Source organism: Limanda limanda, chromosome 18, assembly GCF_963576545.1.
Source record: "Limanda limanda chromosome 18, fLimLim1.1, whole genome shotgun sequence".
NCBI classification, from domain to species: Eukaryota; Metazoa; Chordata; class Actinopteri; order Pleuronectiformes; family Pleuronectidae; genus Limanda; species Limanda limanda.
Genome location: NC_083653.1, coordinates 11,463,372 through 11,484,917, shown reverse-complemented (window position 1 = coordinate 11,484,917; position 21,546 = coordinate 11,463,372). Strand labels below are relative to the sequence as shown.

General features: G+C 40.6%; 1 protein-coding gene across 1 annotated transcript in view; it reads right to left on the bottom strand.

The window, feature by feature from the left end:
* The window catches only part of si:dkey-71h2.2 (low density lipoprotein receptor adapter protein 1), a 40,135-nt gene extending 19,984 nt beyond the window's left edge, over positions 1-20,151 (bottom strand). Inside the window, exon 1 of the mRNA XM_061091696.1 lies at positions 20,067-20,151. Coding sequence (XP_060947679.1) covers positions 20,067-20,151 — 85 coding nt within the window. The remainder of the gene's footprint in view (positions 1-20,066) is intronic.
* Positions 20,152-21,546: the final 1,395 nt, after the last annotated feature.

Below are 21,546 nucleotides of genomic sequence, written 5' to 3'. Positions count from 1 at the left end.
GGCTCGGCTACCAGTCTAGAAACGCAACATGGGTAATCATTAACAAGCCTTACTGACCCCGTTGTCTCTGCTAACAATGTTGTTCAGTAGAATCCTGCGTTTTGCAATGACTGGTGAAGCTGCTGAGGATTAAGGACAGAGACAGAGTCCTGAGCAGCGCTAAAAAGCTTAAAGGATCCAGAATCTTCATCAATGAAGACTACCCTGATGTAGTTCGCCAGAAGAGGAGGGAGCTGCTTCCTCAAATGAAAGCTGCAAGAGAAAGAGGGGACTTTGCTGTCTTAAGGTATGACAACCTGTTTATCCACAAAAAGGAGGCGAATGGAAGGAGAAGTGACACTTAAACAGGTGGAAGGGTAAATTAGAGTTGGCACGCATATTTCATGTCTATTGCTGCTTTACTCCCAAAGAAAAGTTTGAAGATTGCTCATCTGAATATTTGTAGCTTAAGGAACAAAGTGCATGAAATTACTGACTTGTTGGTGTTAAACTCAATTAACATACTTGCAATATCAGAAACCCATCTGGATTACACTTTTGAGGATGAGGCTGTGGGCATAACAGGGTACAATATATACAGAAAGGACAGAAACAGTTATGGGGGAGGTGTTGCTTTTTATGTTCAAAACCATCTTCCAGTGAAAGTTAGGGAGGATTTTATGTATGATGAAACTGAGGTGCTATGGCTTCAAGTGAACCTGCCCCATATTAAACCTATCTTGGTGGGCTGCTGCTACAGGCCACCAAGTTCAGATCAACACTACTTAGAAGCCATGGGTGAAATGCTGGATAAGGTGTGTGAATTGAATATGGAAATTGTTTTCACTGGAGATATAAATATTGACTGGCTATCGCCCAACTGTTCCTTAAAGAACCAACTGGCCACCATAACTGATGCATGCTCTCTGAAACAAGTGGTTACACAACCAACACGACTAAGCACAAACAACAAGGGCATCAACACAGCATCTTGTATTGATCACATTTATCTGAGTGCAGATGACTTGTATACCAAGGCTGTATCAGTCCCAATAGGATGTAGTGACCACAATATTGTAGTGGTAGCTAGGAAAATTAAGGTTCCCAAAGCCAGACCTAGAGTTATCTATAAGAGGTCCTACAGAGGTTTTTCTGAGGAAGCCTTCCTGGAAGAGGTCAGAAATATATGTTGGTCTAAGGTCTACAATTCAAAAGAACCAGATGAAGCACTTGATCTTTTTATTGCGAAATTTTTACCAGTCATTGATAAACATGCACCTGTTAGAAAAGTGACAGTGAGGACTTGTAGGGCGCCATGGGTTGATGTGGAACAAAAAAACTATATGTCTCAGCGTAATAAGGCCAAGGAAAAAGCACAGAATAGTGGTTGTACTAAGGACAGAGAAAACTACTGTAAACTGAGAAATCAAGTTACAAAACTCAATCAAAGGAAAAAGAAACAATATTATGCTCTGCAATTAATCAAGACAAAGAATGACCCCAAAAAGCTTTGGAGTGTGCTTAATGGTATAATGGGAAGAAACACCTCTCCACAACCTACATTCATTGAGAGTGGGGGTACCTTTATCACAAAACCCAAAGAAATTGCAGATCACTTGAATAATTTTTTCAGAAGCAAGGTAAATACATTAAGGAAAGAATCATCACAGAGGGTTGACAACAGTTCAACCATTATCAACATCCAAGACTATATGAAGGACAAACTTTGCCAGTTTGAGTTTAGTGAACTAACAGCGGAAACAGTGACTCGGCTGGTGAAAGTGGCATGTGGTGACAAACAACCAGGGATGGATGGGATAGATGGTAAACTGATTGGAATAGCTGTAGATTATGTTGCACAGCCAATCTGTCATATACTAAACACCAGTCTGAAACTATCAATCTTTCCTTCAGCCTGGAAAGAAGCTAAAATTATTCCCCTGCCCAAAGATAAGAAAACATTATTTAGTGGCCCGAATTGTCGTCCAATAAGCCTGTTACCAGCACTGAGTAAGCTTACAGAAAGGGACACTCCACATGCACAGCACTGACGCAAATGTCAGATGACTGGTACAGAGATCTAGACAACAAAATGCTATGTGGAGCAGTCCTTCTGGATTTTACAGCAGCATTTGATCTCCTTGAACATAACCTTCTTCTGGAAAAACTGGTGTGCTATGGCTTTAAACCATCTGCAGCTACCTGGATGGGAAGTTATCTATTAAATAGATCTCAGAGAGTTTTCTTTAATGGAAGTCACTCGGACAGTGTGCTGGTGGAAAGTGGAATTCCACAGGGAAGCTGTCTAGGACCACTAATGTACTCTATCTTCACTAATGATCTACCTCAAGTTTTAGGAAGTGCAAATCTAAGTATGTACGCAGACGACACTACTGTATATGCATCAGCAAAAACAGCAGAAGAACTGACACTCATCCTAAACAGGGAGCTAAGTTACATTGGAAAGTGGGTCCTTCAAAACAAGATGGTTCTCAACTTAACTAAAACAAAAAGTATCATCTTCGGGTCAAATCATTCACTTAGAGCAGAGCCAGAGCTTAAACTGTGCATAGATGGAACATCCATCAATCAAGTAAAGGTATCCAAGCTACTGGGAGTCACCCTAGATAACAAACTGTCCTGGTCAAAGCATATTGACACTATTGTCAATAAAATGGGCAAAGCACTGGCTGTAGTCAGACGATGCAGAAACCATCTGACACCTGATCTAAGAACACTGGTAGTAAGATCCCTCGTTCTGTCACAGCTGGATTATTGCCAAATAGTATGGGCAAATGCCACCATGAAAGACCTGAATAGATTACAGCTAGTACAGAACAAGGCTGCACGCTTTGCTCTACAGTGTCCTTACAGAACCAGCATACAGAGCATGCATGCCAGTCTCCAGTGGCTAAAAGTTGAAGACAGGATGGCTGCTGCACTTCTCTTATCAACATGGCGCCTCTTGCAGTCTAAAACACCAGCAGATCAGTATAGGCAACTAAATAAAAATTTAGCCTCTCATAACTATGGCACTAGACGAGCAATAGAGGGAAGGTTTTCTCTCCCCAGAGCTAATACAAATTTTCTTAAACATACTGTGGGTTACAGAGCCATGAAGTCATGGAACCTACTACCAACAGAAATTATAAACGTGACACGTAAATGTATGTTCAAAAAGCAAATAATGAAACACTTGGGTACAACATACTTGTGACACTAGATGGTGCTGGACTGTACATAAATGTGTAGGACTCCATTACATGGTTTGACGTTTTCACTTCTATGGAATTACCTATCAGTATTTTATATCATGACAAAGGTAAAACTGCATATAACCACTAACTTATTTTTGATATTTGTAACATATAATTGTATGATCATTATTCAATGTATTTTAACTTTTGATATTTGTAATTTAACGTATGTTTTAAATATTTGATATAGGTATTGTAATGTATGTTTTAAATGTTTGATATCTGTATGTATGTCTTCTATGTGGACCCCACTAAAAGTAGCTCTGTCTTAGGGTAGAGCTAATGGGGATCCTTCTAAATAAACAAATAAATAAACAAATAAACAAACACAGCTGCTTACATATGTAGAAGAAGAGGTTGTTTTTTTTCGAGCAATCATCTTTGTAGCCTCTTTCTGCAAATAACAACCAAATGCGTTCTGCATGAACATGCCGAGTGTATGGAAGTCATCACGTGATGTGCGCTCTCAGGCCTGTTAGTATGGACGGGGATTAAAACTGATACGCAGCCAAAACTCATGATTTGAAAGAGATAATTTTATTTTGAAAAATGCAGAAGACTGGATTTAGCCTTAAAAAGAGCACAAAACATGATCAGGATCGGTGACACTGTGGTGATGCACTGATGACATCTGCATCTTTCTTAAACTGATGGCTGGCAACACTTTGAGTGCACTGACTCCATCATCTTCACCCAAAACCCTCCCGCCTGGTGCATTACCGTGACAGGAAACAGCAATTTGATGGCTCCAGTGCAGTCACATTAAGTTATAATGCTCCTGCTCCTGAGACGTAGAGCGATGTCAAACATTCAACACTGTTGAGCAAACAGCTGACCGGTGTAGCGTTTCCCAGGATCCGAGCTGACTCAGGGAAAGTGAGTGAGTTGTGGTATAATAGGTGCCATGTGCGCCGCACGCCTTCAGCTACATGCAGCGTTTACCAGCTGTCTCTTTGAGCTCCGCGCTCAGTAATTTAATTTGCAATGAGGAGCTGAAATCGTACCCGGGTGAATTCTGCTCTGGCTGAACACCTACACTGGTGGTTAATTAATAATATAAACAGGAATGCAGAGATATTTGCTCAGGCACCGTGCAGAGAGGAGAGGGCATGTGTATAAGCTCACTGGGGGGGGCGGGGGGTGCATATACACACATGTACAAGGTCCCAAGGACACTATTGTGTTAGTTAAAGGCAAATGTTGTAAGAATAAGTGTTTGCTCCAGGGACACAATATTAACGATTCCACATTTTCCCTTCAGGTCATTAAGGTCCTGAGGAGGTTTCACACAAATCTTTGATTAAATCATATTCTGCATACACAAGATATGAGGAGGGCAACATTCAGCTTGAAGATATTCCCATCATCCACATTTCTCTTAAGAAATTCTCTCTCTTTACTATGGATGGAACTTTGAATCTAGGACACCACCTTGACTGGGAAAATAGGCCGTGCATTCAGGGAAGATAGTAGGCTTGGATTGTGTGTGTGTGTGTGTGTGTGTGTGTGTGTGTGTGTGTGTGTGTGTGTGTGTGTGTGTGTGTGTGTGTGTGTGTGTGTGTGTGTGTGTGTGTGTGTGTGTGTGTGTCTGTGTGTGTCTGTGTGTGTGGAGGGGATTGTGACTCTGCCTTGGGGGGAAACCAAGAAGAGCCTTGCTCTTTTTTTTTTTCTTTCTCACTATTCTTACCATTTTCTTTATTCTAAAGTTCGACAGCCCTCTCTCAACCAGAGAGAGAGCAACAATACAATCTGAATCAGATGTTGATAACATGGGAATCAAACAGCTTGTTGCCAGGCAACCCGGAGGTGGTACCTGTAAATGATATTACCGAACACCTTGGCCAGGCATCAAACGAGGAGCACAGACCACAAATCACCGCTCCGCTCTGAAATGGAGCAGAACACAAAAGTCCCACCTCTGGACCTGAATATTACACATCCCATGAGACCAAAGACAAAAACCTCACACTGTGGGCTTTTGCAATATTACCACCCCAATTTTCTATTCATTATCACATCAAACAAAGGAGGGCAAATCCTGACAAATGACGGGGTGGATCCGGTTAAAAACTGGAACATGGTAAAAACATAATACAGAGCATTTCTATGCCATGACCAAAAATTCCCCTTGATTTCAATCAGGACACAGCAAATTACTCACACTCTGTTACAAAAATGTGCCTGGTTTGTTTATTCAAGCTCCATGAATTATAACCTATGAAAATAATGAAAATGGGAAGAAAATGATAATTAAAACTGGCAGTGTTAAAGAAAGTGAAAAAAGTATTTGTGCCAAAATTCAATGAATTCTTTCTTGGCCCATGTCCCATCCTTTCACAAAGTTTCATTGACCTTTTTTTGCATTATCTTGCTGACCAACTATTTTGGATTAAAGTCTTTTTAATAATTGTTGCTAATTATTTGACTGTGATATGGGGAATGGTGAAAAAAATGATGTCTCTCCTTAACAACTTGGATTTTAGCAAAAATCTAGTAATCATGATTAAAGTCCAGTGCCAAAATGCATAAGTTACTCAGTTAAGATCCAATTCTTCAGTGGATGTTTACTAAGTAATTTCATAGTGTTTTCTTTCAAACAAAATCCTTTGAAAATGTCTTTGTAATAGACGCCATCTGGTTCTTACATTTGGAACGACCAACAAGTTCATCCGTCATTTGCCACTTTAATTACAAATCTCTTGAGGAGATGTGGAAAAGCCTTTTTTGTGGCGATATTTGATTGAACTCACAAATCTCACGGTGATGCTTTTTTATTTTCTTCCCCACAAAAACTGTCAGAAAAAGATCAACGTAAGCATGATTTAACCCTTCAGCACCAGAAAAAAGGATTTAATTGCATTTGTGTCTATTTTCCGGCACGGTGGAGTCATCTGGATTCCATACCATTCCTGTCAAGCTTTTTATTTCATTTACACTGGAAAGAAAAAATATCTCTGAAGTAGAAAATAATTAAGGTTCAAGCATCAACCATTTGCCCCGGAGGTCCTTGAATGAGTCGGTGCTGGTGTGGATCTTTCAACATAATCCCCCCTTTTCACCAACACCCCCTCATTAATTGCTTTCACTTCAAACACAGTATCTGCTGTTAATCATAATGATGATGGAAGTTATCAGTCATATGCACGGCTGAACAAATGGAGCTTCCGCAAACTGGAAGCTGGTTAGGTTGAACTGGGAAACGTCAATTTGTCACATGAGTGAAAGGATGTGGTTTTACAATCTCACGCTGCCAAATGAAATCGACATTATCTCGATGTGAAATGTGCTCAATTCTTTGGAAATATTACGATTCAATAAAAATTCAAAAGCATTTAAATTGTAAGTGAGACACAGCCTGTGTGATAAGCCACGATTAAAAACCACAATCCCAACTTGATAAAAGCCTTTCCTGCAACGTCCTGAATGCTAATTGCCTTTGACTGCAGCCATTATGCAAAACATGGGCCTCAACCTCCCCACCAGGAACCGTCCTCCGCAGACTTATGTGAATCATTAATTAGAGAGGATCAAACCGACGTCCTCACATAATGTGCGGCAGTAAAACAACCTTATCTCCTCCACTCTAAGAGGCATGTTTTGTCCTCAGAAGTGTCCAGAGAATTAAATAGGATTAGCTTCGGGGGGGTTATTTTGCGGGCAGGCATCATTACATGCTTCAAAATAAAAGTCAACACTGATGGTTTTCCAGTTTTTTTCATTTTTTGTTCCTGAATGACTTCCTGTAATCTATTTATAGCCGGTGTCCCACAGCGACAATTGTGCTAACATTTGCTCTGCAGACAGTGACAGTTGGTATGATGCTGTGCTGAGGGACTGAGCTCGATAAGCAGAAAATGACTTTTTTTTAAACAAGCCACACGGCCTTTTTCCACGATGCAGCAGCCACAATAGCAGAATAACTGAAAACAGTATATTCTAGTAACTGTGTTTCCCAGGAGCAGTGAGGTAAAATAATGTTAATGTGCACGATGCATCTGGTTGATCAATGATATTCGGACTTCCCGAGCGTATCATGACTCGGCTATTAGCTCACTATCAACGGAGGAACTTGAGGTGCCTCGAGTGCACGGTAATCGTTTGAACACATGGCAACTGCTATTTTTAAAAACCTGTGTAAAAACTTTAATCAGGGTAAACAACAACAATAGCAGGAGTTTCACTGTTATGGTGCATGTGTGACTTTGTAAGTGTTACCTCAAGAAGCTGCCATCTTTATCAGACCATATTTACAATATTTAATGTTATCAGGTTCCCTTTTAGAGTTCCGGTATCCAACATCCTAAATATAGCCACATAGGTTTGTTTTTGCTGTGACGCTAAATCTCCCACCATTGTCTTTCCACTTAACTCTGATTTGCCAATTTTTCAGTTAATACTTTGTCTACTTGTATATATTGTTGTTGTATGTTCTATGCACCAACCACACCAAGTCAATTTCCTGTGTGTGAAAATATACTTGGCCAATAAAATAATTCTGATTCTGATCTGACGTGACTCTGCTGCTGCACATACACCTAAGAACTTTAGGGTCCAACTAAGGTAAATAAATACGTGAATTTTATGTCTGAAACGACAGTCAAATTGAGTGAATCTGGAGAACATGATGGAATATTTAGCTGCAACAAATCCAAATAATACCTATAAAAGGAAAGTGAGTGTTGGACTTTTCTTTTTATGAATAATATTTGGCCTTCGTGCTCTGTTATATAGACTTCTTCTCTGCTTTACTATGCATGAACCACAACTTATTACACTATATATATAGACTCTTTACAACCTCCTGACAGTTTGAGTTCATCGTTGACTAAAGGGAATGACGCATGGAGACGACTTGCACAGTAAATGTCCACTAAAAGTCTCTTGAATCATTTTTATTGAGTGGCTCAGTGACTAATCTTTGTCTCTGCCTAATATGTCGGGTGCTGCTGTCGGTTAAATTCATATTTTAGAAATTTCCATAAAGGTCTGAAGCATTACATTACATTTTTATAGCGAAAATGACTTAATTGGATATTTCAACCTCCAGTTATTACTTTAAAAAAATGTGAATCTCTTTTTATAAGTGATCTAATAAACAAAAAGGAGAATAAGGATAACAGCTTTATAGTAGCTAATGAGAGAAAGAGTTAACATTTGCAGTATCATGCCACGATAACACAACCAAACTAACAATGCAGACACTTACACAAAGAAATCTTCCCTCACGGCGATTTATTCACAAAGTATAAAGGATTGTTTTCATTAGCAAGTCAAACAGGGCGTGATTTTCTACTTGCTGATACAGATCTTTTCCCCCTGGAGTCTGCCGGCTCCTATCTCACCAAGCTCATCAACTAGAAATAGCTCCTTCAGAAGAAACCCCTTAAAAACACACTAATAGGCTTATTTTTAATATTTTCTATTTAACAGAAAAACACATTTCCAAATCGAGTCTTGAGCCGAGTGCTACAGGAAGACAACACTGAGCTTCCTCGATCCATTATCACACCGACACAAAACAAGTCACCTTCAAGAGCTGCTGATCTCATTTAAGGCCGAGCATCTCAGTGCTCCCGTTAATAGACGAGGGCTTCCCACAGGAATCCCCTCTAATGCAGTGTAGCACTTCAGACACAGCTGGATGACTCGGCTCAGGTCTCTGGAGTATCAGGATATTGTTGGGGGGTGCAATCGATGTGAGGGCTTGGGCTCTGGCTTAACGGCGTGTGAATGGGTTATATTTTTTACCTTTTACTTATCGTTTTTTAAGTTAGAAGTTGCATCACTCAGTCTTCTTAAAATCACTTGTTCTTACCCCAAGAGCTTAATTTTTAATCATTCACCTCCAACAAGGAGCACTGCGCTTCACTGCTGTTTAATCACAGCCTCATTTTGGAGATTGAAATGATTAAAAGATTGTTAACCTTAAACAGGAGGTTGCAGTGCATTTTCAGCTCTGTATACTGCCTGTAGTCTCCCTCTGAAGCTGCATACTATAGCTGTACAACATCTAGAAGTAAGGTGTGGCAACAGTTATACCACTTAAAGAGGAATTACCCATGGATATGATGACTTAGAGCTACTCTCATCAGGATTTTAGCATTTAAGCAGCAGGACAATAATGAAAAGCTTTTTTTAACAAATCGAAATTGTAAATGTGGAGGAAACAAAAATCTAGGGTTCCCAAAGTCATCATTAAAATCTCATCTCACAATTAAAGTGACGAAAGTGATCATGAATACCAGATATTGGTGTTGTTAACACAAGCTGAAAATGTTCAGAAAGAGCTAAAAAAACCAAGTTGAGATATTATGAGCAGTAGAGGCAGGTCCGTGTTTAAAGCTGCGAGCTGTGAGACTAATGCAGAGAGCAGCATGAAGCCTGTTTACAGACTTTTAAGTAAAAATATCAAAAAAGCTTCAATTCTTTTTTATGCAAAAAGTATAGAAATTCAAGCGCTTTTTTAAAAAGCATCAAGGCACTGACTTGTTTCTCAAATTCACAAACGTCCAAGCATTTCAAGCACCCATGGAAACAGAATTTTAAAAAGACGGATGAGGGCATATCCCCGCATTCCCAGTGGAAATCAGGCCCCTTGTATTCATTATCTGACCTAAGCCAACTTCCATGATAGTTATATTCATGTAAAATAAATGTAGATAAGACAGAAATTATTATTCTTAGTTACACAAGACAACTAAGGAGCAGCAGGCGCACATTTTTCAGCAGCTTTTAAAGTTGATCAACATTTGGCTTTATAATTTAAATTAAGACAAACAGAAGAATCAGCTAAAATGTCATTATTCATCCTAGTTTAAACATTAACAGCTTAACTCAATCAAATTTGACAACCACATAGGTACTCTAATGAGGAAACCCCTACTGGTCTTTTGAGTTCTTGTTCTCACTATAACAGCACACACACACACACACACGCTCATTGTGCTTATACATGATCTACAGAGGTTTTCCATTTTCACTGTGACAGTCGCAGGTTATTTTTAGGACAGGGGTTCCTCGGCTCTCGGTGCTGAACTCGAACAGGGACATGATGTGTCACAAATGGTGAGAGGAGTATGAATTTTTCAAAGGCACAGAGCATGGAGATGGGATTTAGCTCTCAAATGGAGGGGCAGGTTCAGCTGACACACACACACACACGCACACACACACACACACAGTCAGGCATCTGCAGTAAATAATCTCTCTCTCACACACACACGTACAAACACAAATACACAAACCCCGACAGAGTAACAGTTGAAAACATGCCCAGAAAGACTCTTAGAGCGGAGTGACAGCATATCCCATTTCACAGACGGTTGTCATGGACATCAAACCGAAAGACGACTCGGAGACTTAGGGACTTTTATGTACGCACCAAACAGGAAAAGCTGGACCGCTGGCAAGTGTATGAGTGTGTGTGTGTGTAGAGTATGTGTGTGTAGCATGAGCAAGCACCTCCAAAGATAGAGTCGCCCGGTTTCCTCATGTTGCATAATTCACCACAGTTCAGGCCTTGGAATATTGTGAGTGTTTAAAACCCCTCCAGAGAGAGACACTGCACGGAACAGCACAGAGACTCAAACTGTGGTTTTGAATGTATACATGTGTGTGTTCATGGAGGTGAAACAGGACCCTAAGCATGAATTTAGTATGTGATGTAGGAGTGAAGGACGCTCTCTTCTTTGTTATTGTCAAACTCTCGGACAGGAATGAAACGTATAGGCTTAGATAACCAGAGGTAGCACATATAACCCTTTAAATCAAATTATATATAAACTGCAGGGCCATGAGAAAACGTCAGACACTTGCTATAACACAACACTCAAGAGCTCGACAGAAAAAAATCAATATAGAATATGATGTGGAGCCGTTTTTTTTAATAACATGAGGCGGAGGCTTAAAAAAAATCAATATTTGTGGAGTGTAACGGTGAAGAAAATATACAGTTTAAATATTACAGGGTCGAGGCGGCGTGTGAAAAAGTGAAAGAACATCACATCGCCGTCATCGGAAAATTGAATTCGATATATGAATGTTGAGCTGAAAGTGAATCATTGGAACAGTTTTCAGCCCGATGTACAAGAGGGTCAATGTGAAAGTTAACAGCTGCTCCTAGAAGGAAATTTCAAATACCATTTCCAACCTTCGCAGGAAACATTTTAATTGGGTTTTAAGGATTCAACAAAACCCCCGACATGTAATAAAAGTAGGTATTAGTGTCTTTGCACTTGACTCTTCTGATTTGAGTACAGAGGAAGATAAAATCCAGAGTGTTCAGTGTATCCTCGGCGAAAGCGTCCTCTGTTATCCTTAAACCACGAGGAAGAGTGAAGACAAATCTCTTCTGCACGGTCGGGTCTTTAAGGCATTAACACAGGAATGATAGTTGTGGAATAAAGGACAGATGGGCTCCCACTAAGCTTTGATAAAACCCAGAGCTATGATAGGAACACAACGATATTAAAATATTCCAAGTACCCACAACAACAGCAGGATTAGAATTTAAGACAGCACGTGTGTGACGAGAGGAGTCGAAGCTGTTGTCGACCCTGTGTGAGGTGAAACCTGCGCAAACAAACCTGCTGGAAAACATATTTGATGTGAGAATATCCTGCACCGCTTTTGTTCCACTTGATTAAGGAGAGTGGAGAAGATATGCACCTTGGTGACCTGAGGCGGTGTCAGAAGAGGATGACTGGAAACAAACATTAAACAGCCTAATCCGTTAAATTGGAATGTGGCGGCCATAGCTAATCAGTTTCGTCATGATGATTGTTTTTTTCACTTCATCTGCAGCACAAGCACAAATCCTGCCGCCTCGGTGGTGGGCGAGTGGACCATCAAAGAAATCTGGTATTTGCTTTATATTTGCCAATTTGCACCGATATGAAAACCACGCATCCAATATGCGAGTGTCGTTAAAAATGTGATCCCCAATTGATCTATCCCCAAACATCTATATTGGTTGGGCCCTAATTAGCATGCTAATATTGTCTAATTAGCACTAAACACAAGGGTACCACCAACATTATTGCAATTCCTCCTGAGAGGGGCTTGACCGCATAAAGCAAATATTATGGCAAGATAATAGTGGCACTAGAGAGAAAATCCGGAAATTGCCAAAGTAAGATTCATCCTCTGAGAAACATAATAATGTCTGAATATAAACTCTTCACAATCCAATAGTTGGTGAAATATTTCAGTCAGGACCCGGGTGGTGGGTTTGACCAACTGACACACATACAGTGAATACTGACTTAAAATGTAATGTCCGGGACATAAAATACTACCACTGAAGGAAATAATGAAAAACTAAGTCAAGCAAGAAGCGAAAATAAAGTCTGTGCAGAGCTGTCACTGCTTTTGACAATAATCCAACTAATCAGACTCTTGGGCGGGGATTTAGCTCATGTAGTTCTCATCTGACCAAAGAGGGGAGAGAGTTGAATGGTCGGGCACTCACACAAAATCCTCTTAGTTATTATAAGTACAACTGAATAAAACTACTAAAATCAAAGTGGTGTCATGTTCACAGTCCCTTTGCTCATTTTTCAAACCCACTACAAGGGAAAAGGCTTTGAAATACTTTGCTAAAGGGAGAAAAGTAAAAACGACAACAAACTGAACCAAATCCGGATTTTCATGCTCTTTGGACTCATAAATTCAAAGAGTCCTAAAGGATACATGTTTAAATGACTTCAAATAATCAATAAGATACCTCTCAACTTTGGCAACTGCCGATGTTTGAAATTAGAAACCCATTAGAAAGGTTACTTTCCTCAAAGCAAGCACCATGAAAAGCCATTAGCAGCGCTTAATCATCCAATCTCTCCTCAGTCTGCGACTTGTGAGACTGATGAGGCTGCGAGGAACGAGTTAAAAGGTGGAAAGTCTGCTCATACTTAAAGGGATAGTTCACCCAAAAAATGAAATTCACTCATTATCTACTCATCACTGTGTCGATGGAGGGGTGGGTGAAAGTGTTTGAGTTTTTTCAAATTAATTTACCAAAAGTCTGTTGATAACTCTTTACTTTCTACAGAACAAAGTGATGCCTGGGCCACTTATAAAGACGCATTTAACCATGTGAGAGTGCAAGCACCGATTGGCTGATTCTTTAATAACCCTGCACTAGAACCAATAAATTAAAGACTTTATATTTCACAGTTTTAACTCACTGCTCACATCGACATATTCTGCAAAGCCTCATAAAAACTACTTCCCATCCCATCTCCCTAGAGCTGCATTTTTTTTTTCCTCCTCTACTGTTTGTTCTCGGTACATTACGTATTTGTCGTGTGCGTGTACAACTGTAAACAGGCCGATGCAGTAAAAGGTCATGCACTGTATGCTAATGCAACCTTCTCTGTTGATGCTGTGTTAAATAAACTGAGAACCTCGCCACTGAAAGCACTGCAGCGCAAAGCAGAAGATGATGAGTTACAGTGGAACACGCTCAGAGTGATAAAGCCTGGCTGGGTTCATTTGATCACTGCAAGAGGTTTATTTCCTTTTCTTTATTTTCATGCAGATTTCAATGTAAGTGAGATATTTATATGAATAAATAAGTCGTAATAAAATCATTTCCACCATTTCCTCATTGTTATCAATAAAATGACCAGCACTGTGAAACTCTCCTCCTCTGATTCTGAATGGTCCGGGGGGGTGAAAGCATTACACTCCACTCATGTAACATAACTCCTGCTGCGAGAGAGCATGCAGGGACAATTACACACTGTAAGAGTCTCACTATGAGCAGCGCACAGTGGAGGATGATCTGTACATGGAGCGCAAAGTGTGAACATCGAGCACAAAAAACACACAAAGCCGACGGTGGTTACGCACTGCAGCAGCTCAAAAGCCTCGTCCAAATAATACCCTGCAAGCATTTCATCCACATGGGGGGTTAATGGCAGATCTATAGCAAAACCAAGTGGCGTGCAGGTTACAACTGAACTAGTGAACAACCAGACATGCACATAAATGATATGGAGCATAACTTCAAGCCCTTACAGTGTAGAGTACTTTCTATGCAAACTAAAAGTAAGGGTTGCATTATAAATATTGGAATTATCGTCTATCGTTTATGTTGCGTGAAATGTTAACATGGTGAGTTAGTGGGCTAAAACAAGTTGGTTTGTTTTGTGGTATGTTGTCATGTATGAGAAGAGCCAAACTAAACCCTATACTGTGACTTACAACTCCTACTGTTTCCAGTGTAGTTCAAAATAAAGCAGAGTAATCTTAGACACTTTTGCTGCTGATTATTATCACTGTCATTTTTTTTTAAAGATTCCAAGCACAGCAACTAAAGTTCCATTGACCTCCTTAGTGTTAGAGTGATGACAGAAATGCTAGAAATGTACTTTGTACGACATGGGCAATTGAAAACAAAGCTATCTGCATGGTTAGACACCAGTAAGCACAAGTGGGAAAACACTTTAAACTGGCTCCCCTATTAAACATAGACATGTACTCAATGTCAACGCTGCGTTGATGACATTTTAATGGTGCATCATAACACAAATATGCTCCATCATATAAATCCTCATCTTATTTATCACGTTTAAAGCATTGGGAAGCGTCTGTATACGCTGCACACTGATCCCAGCCTTTATCCATTCTCCTCTGACATACCCTTCATCTTTATCCTGTATATCCCAAACAGTCCTCCTCCTCCTCCTCCTTGTCCATGACTTACGGGCTCCTGGGTCTTAACGAGCCATTGAGAGATAATTGCTCCTCGAGGGGCAGAGCTAACTGACACCGCAGCCTTCTGCATGTCACTCAGTCAAGCCCCCGTCAGCCTTAATAGAACCACGAGCTGTATTCACTGCAGAGTTCTCAAACCGGTCGAACCTAATGACTGTCGAGTCCACTGATACCAGATCAAGCTCTTCTCTGCAAACTGCATTATTGTTTTTTTCCCCTCAAAGCAACAGAGGCACGCAGGAGATGTGTGTTCTACGACTAAATGAGGCTCGTTATTTTCTGTTTCTTTCTTTGATACTGATCACACCGCTGTGCAGCAGACGCCAGACATGATATATTCATCATGAAATGAATCAGAAACTAGAAAGGCACTCGGTGGAGCGCATCCCTCCGACAAGGCCAAACAGCCCCCTTATGAAACCACACTTAAATGCCCTAGATATGGATTTTTATTTAGATCTGTGCCAAATAAATATCAGTGCCTATATGCAAAAACAAAATTCCACCATGAATTATGTCATGAGAAAAACAAAATTATAAATAAAAAATGTTGACAAACGTCCAATGGTGCAAAAATAATTATTGGATCCGACCTCTGATTCCCATCAAAATTGAATGGGTTCTTCCTTGGGTCATGCCCCGCCTCTCTAAATTGAATGGTAATCAATGAGAAGTGATTGCGTAATCCTGCAAACAAACAAATAAGCACAGATGATAACAAAAACTCTTTGTCTCAAGGTAAAAAAAAACACAACCCTGAACCCAAGGACACAGTCTCACTGGATTCAACTGTGTCCCCAAAGCTACACGATTTTAAATTGAAGCAGACTGTACAGCGCAGATGTCCTTGGTGCCAAGGGCAAGCGTGTGTGTGTGTGTGTGACTTCTGAGATGCACTGCTTCTCTGTGACATGATGCAAAGGGATGGCTCGCACTCCGGGCACACGCTGCGTCCTCTTCCGTCCTGCCAGTGGCTTTGACCTCAACAGATGACGAGGGACGGCCACGGGTAGCGAATGTGGACGTAGTGTTCATGTCAGTTCACTGCTGGCTAAAAGAACTGAAGACCGGCTACTGCTGATGTCCAGAAACGGCTCATTTTTAGTTAGTGAGGTAGAAAAATAAAAACGGTCTTCATCTTTACAGGGTTGAAATAACTTTGTCATCCATGGTTTTTACTTCATTATCATGCAGAGTGTGTCCCATCCTCAGGTTGTACAAATACAGAGGAGGAAAGAGATATGGTTGTATTAATAGCTGTAACAAGCACTAATGGATTAGTCAGACTTGCAACAGGAGAATAAACACACATCAGGAACGCCAGAGGCGCCGTGACAGTAAAATACTTCAGAACCTAACAGGGCATTTTAATACTGATCTGTTGGTTGGATTAAAAGTTTGGTGAGCAGGAGTTATTTAGCTCAACGATTCACAGAGCCGGGGTGAATCTACAAAATTTGTCGCTATTTCAAGAATGGCAATGTGATTATTTCTGATGAACTTGTTATTCCAACTCAAAGATATTCATTTTTAGAATTATTTCACATGAGAAAACCTCCTGAACAACTTGAAATTGGTTCATTACTTCTGACAAGGAGGTTGTGTTTTTATTGCCATTTATTTTATCAATCTTTCAGCAGATTATTCAAAAACTCCTGAACCGATTTCACCCGAAAATTTTGGAGTGGATCTGGATATTGTTTTTCACGTTAGCTTTTGCTGAGATATGTGCTCTATTTAGCGCCTCTCTGGTTCTTACTGTTTCCTGACTTATTATCCTTTTATTTTCTTTGTGCACGAGACGGAGTAACAGACTAAGTGCAGGTTCCCTCTAACAAGGCAATTAAAACATGTAGTCACTGTACGTTGCTCCTGTAAGTGTTGCAGCCTTTACATCAATCTAACAGCATTCGATTCAGATTTAAACTGAGTTGGATGTTGTAGATATCAAACCTAATGAGATCCTGTCATGACTTCTACATTATAAGTGGCTCAGGTGCTCATTCGGACAGTAGACTGTTGTGTAAAATGTCCATTAATGTAATGAGCTGCACGTCTGGATGGGTCATTAGCTAAAGTGTTGGTCAAGGGGAAGGTTCAGCCTCACAGTGTTGTTAGCAGACAGGTCAAGGAGTCAAATCAATTAAGTCAGCGTGTGGAATGATAGCTTTTCCTTTTGAGTGGCGTGGTCCCCTCCTCTAATGCCCCCGTTTAATAGTAGCCTAACACTCCAGTCTCATTTAAATCTGAAATATATACCTTTGGCCACTAGGGGTCTATCAATCAAGACAAAACAGAACAAGACTGATATTGAATTGTGAAGCAGCGTTGGATCATGGAAGTTGTCATCTTCACCACCATTGCCGATGGAAAACCTACCTGACGTGACTCAGCACAAATCATGTTCACGCAGCACGGTAATAAATAATCATGAACCATTATGTGACTCATACAAAGGGAGGAGGCGACCAAAATAAAACATCCTGTTACCATGAATAAAATGGAGGATCTTCTCTGGGTTTGAAGATTGTTGAAATCATTTTGGATCACGTAGGTGCAAAAAGTCCACAAAGTACGCAACATAGGTCTATTCATTCTTTTAACATTTTAATAAAGAATTGTTTCATATTATATCTTTAAAACAAATCCCTGCCGCTAATGCTTTTAGATTGACCATTTGTCATATTTAATACCTGACCTTTGTATGTAGTTTAGATTTATCGTGGTATTGATTATCTGTCAAATGACCAAGCCTCACTATTTCACAACTTGGCCAGGCACAGTTCATAAACAGATTAACTGTCATAATCGAACTTAGGCGATTTTATAGCCACACTTTCCTCCAATCAGCACACAGGATGCAAATGATTCATCACTTTTTCCCCCCCCCCGAAGCATTAATCACACCTAATTTGTGTGAAGGTGCCAAGCAGCTGCAATGTCTCCTCATTTGCATTCCGACAGCAGTCTCTGACGCATCGCCACATGCTGGCATAAGGACGCCGTCCTCCCTCCAAATTGCCTGTTAAGTAGCTTCTGGACATCGGCAGTCGTCGTGTCTGTCTGTCTGTCTGTCTGTCTGTCTGTCTGTCTGTCTGTCTGTCTGTCTGTCTGTCTGTCTGTCTGTCTGTCTGTCTGTCTGTCTGTCTGTCTGTCTGTCTGTCTGTCTGTCTGTCTGTCTGTCTGTCTGTCTGTGTGTGAGCGCTGTGTTCACATTTTTCCAGCCTGATTCCTCTGGTGATCTTTTCTCAGACACAAACGTTCTCCTATACAGATGCTCTAATCCGTCCTGTCAACAATTCTGCGCTGACAGAACAATGTGACACAGACAACGTCTTCCCCAGATAACATGTTGAGGGGTTTTGCTCGTCAGCTTTTGCCATTATAGAGGTGCCATGGTAATGATGGAGAAATGGTGCCATTGAGGGGGAAAATAATAACAAAGTCCTCCTTTCCATCAGTGTCCAATCAAAAGCTAAGATCAGAAGTTCTGGAGCGGCAGCCATCATCCCAAACCCATCGGGACAACCTGTCACTTAACGTTGACGTCTTGTGCTCAACCTAAGAAACCAAATGCATCCAAAACCCATCAGAGTGACTAATTTAGGCCCCAATCTAATGAAAACTTAAAAATCCAAGTTCATGTAGAACATTTCCTGGAGAGCGTGGAGGAACCGAGCCCATAGGTCCCGCCTGTGAAGTTAATCAGTCACGTTGAATGAAAGCTGGCACGGACGGCTGATTATTCACCAGGCAGGAATTCGGGACGAGGCAGAAGCAGCATGCCGGCGTTTATGGAGGAGAGAAGCTCACAGGCGATGTAGCTGCAGGGAGGAAGCGCTGAAGACAACACTTCACACATCAGTGAGGCAGCAGAGCCGCAGGCAGCAGAGCAGCCCCCCCCTCGCTCTCTGCCTGGCGCTGAGGCTCGTGGCTCTGACCCTTCACTCAGCGCCAACAACCTCCTGTACTCACACTGTAGTAGTCCGGGAGCAGTCTGGCGTGTTGCGTACAATACATTTGAAAAACTACTAGCACATAGCAGGATACAATCAACTATTATACATCACTAAATGTTATTTAGTTGTAGTCTATCTATCTGTCTGATGTGTTTTTAATGGAAACCAACATCCAAAAGATGTTGACTTTACCCTAATAACAGTTTGCATTATATTCCCTTCAATGTACTACTGAAAAACAGACATTTAAATTAATAAATTATCATGTGGCAAACTAAATGATATTTACTATGATAAATACTATATGAACTGCATCGATATTGTTTGTTATGACAAAGCTAACAAAAGATCATGAGCACATACCATCCTTATTTCATTCCATTAGATATTCTACCCTGTGTATATACTTGAAATAATTCGTCTTTGATTGGTGATATGGCCAAAAATGACATCAAGATATAGTTTTCATTTTCTATTTTAAGTTTAAAGACTGAGTGACGGTTGTGGTTTTAAATTCATAGTGCTTGTTCATATTGTTTTATTGCCCAGCCAACTTGAAAGCATTTGATTTTAGCGTTGCAACAAATGGTTATTTCCATGAGCAATTGTTCGGGACATTGTGTTATTGAAATATAAGAAAGAGAATCATATTTTGAAATGTCTTGATCTCTCCGACAAACAGTTCAAAACGCAAAAATAGACAATAAAATACACCAAATACTTTTAGTCTTAATTGAAATGATTGATCGAAAATGTTTGTCATTTTTCAGGTGATAGATTAATCAACTATTTGTCCAACTTCCAGTATTGATTGTAATTTGGCTACATTGAGTGAATGCTGGTTGTTTTTGCTCAGGCACTGGGACTGACCATGTCAGGCATGAGGAAGTGCAGTGGAGGAGCATTGAAACGTAACACACAATAGGGCAGCTTTGTACACAACAACACACAATAGTACACCATAGTACTTTACAGTGGGGCCACATCAGCCAGTGGCAAGAGGACAAACAACAGCTCTCCTGTTTTGACACACAACTGAGGCACACACCGTCCTCCTCCGAGAGACAACAGCACCTTTACTTCATCTTTACACAACTGGACCACATCTGCACACATCTGGACACACACACACACACACACCAGTGTCACTCACTCTCATGCTTGGAAGTTCCCCATGTGTGCCGCGGGACTCCCGGGCTCTTGATGATCGCTCTGCCGGCGGATTTCAGCGCGTCCATCCCGAGGTGTGTCTCCGGTCTCCGGCAGGTGGATTCCAGACCCTCCTCCTCCCCGGATAGTCTCCTCAGGACCACGAAGGCTCAGGCGGAGCTCGACGGCGTCAAATGCGCCAAAGGGGAGGAAACAAGAGGTGAAGAAGGAGGAAGAGGAGGAGGAGGAGGAGGAAGCAGTGATACAAGTTATCAGCCTGTGTCTCTACCGGTCTCTACCCACTGGTGACAGGGGGGCGTGTCCTCACTACCTCACCGAGCTGTGACGTGTATCAACATTATCATTTATTATAAGTATACAGGGTTCGTTTTGCACCATGAATTAAATGTCTTCTTGATAAGCTGATCACATTACTGACTTACTTCTGCTGCCTGCAGTTTGTGTTGTAGGTTTCTACTCACTCTGCTTTGTTACTTGTTGTAATGTCTTGTACCTGTGTCTATAACAAGTAAACATACAAGTTATTTTATTTCGATTTCGATTCCATTTAAAACACTCGCCAGTTGATTAATTAGCCTTTTAAAGATTCAGTGTTTAGAATTTAGGGACATCTAGTGGTGAAGTTGCATGTTGCAGCTGAATACCTCTCACCTGACCCTCCCCTTCCAAACATGACAGAGAACCTGTGGTAGCCTTCAGTTGTCATAAAAACTTTAAAGTGTTTAGTTTGTCCACTCTGTGCTACTGTAAAAAACATGGCTGCTTCCATAGATTAAATTAAATGCATAATTATTGCATAGTCATGATATTCTTGTATTGGCCAGCCCTCACGGGAATTATTTGATTATGAGGCTGCAACAATGGTTGTTTTTCCACTCGCAATAATCAATTATTTAATTGATAAGTCAAACTTTGAGCTAGAAGAAAGAAACATTTGTAGAAATGTCATGTTTTGTCTAACACTTTAAAACACAACTATACTCATTTCTACCCAATGGACAATAAAATACAGCACGTATTTGGTCTCTTTTGCTTGACTAAAAAACATATTGCCAAACAAATTAATATATGGATATCTATTGGACGTTTGCTGCTGCTGATGAAAATTATGTCGCAATAATGATTGATATGGCTTTATTGCCCTATGAAGCACCAATCTCCACCATAGAAACAAATCACTAGATCATTATCGCAGTGTTAATGGACTTACACTCACTAATGAGCTGCTGGTTAATGAGCTTACAGTTGAGCTGTTTGTCTTCGGTTTTTCTCTGGATAATTGAACTGTGGTTGATCAGCAGCACTTATTATCCCCTTGTAATGTGTTGTAATATTTCTACCCATCATCATGTGTCTGTTCAATTCATGACTGAATGCATCCCGTCATTTCATCCCATCATATCCAGAGTTTATCATGTTGGGGATCTTAAACAAATATAGACCCTAAAACATGGCAAATTTCA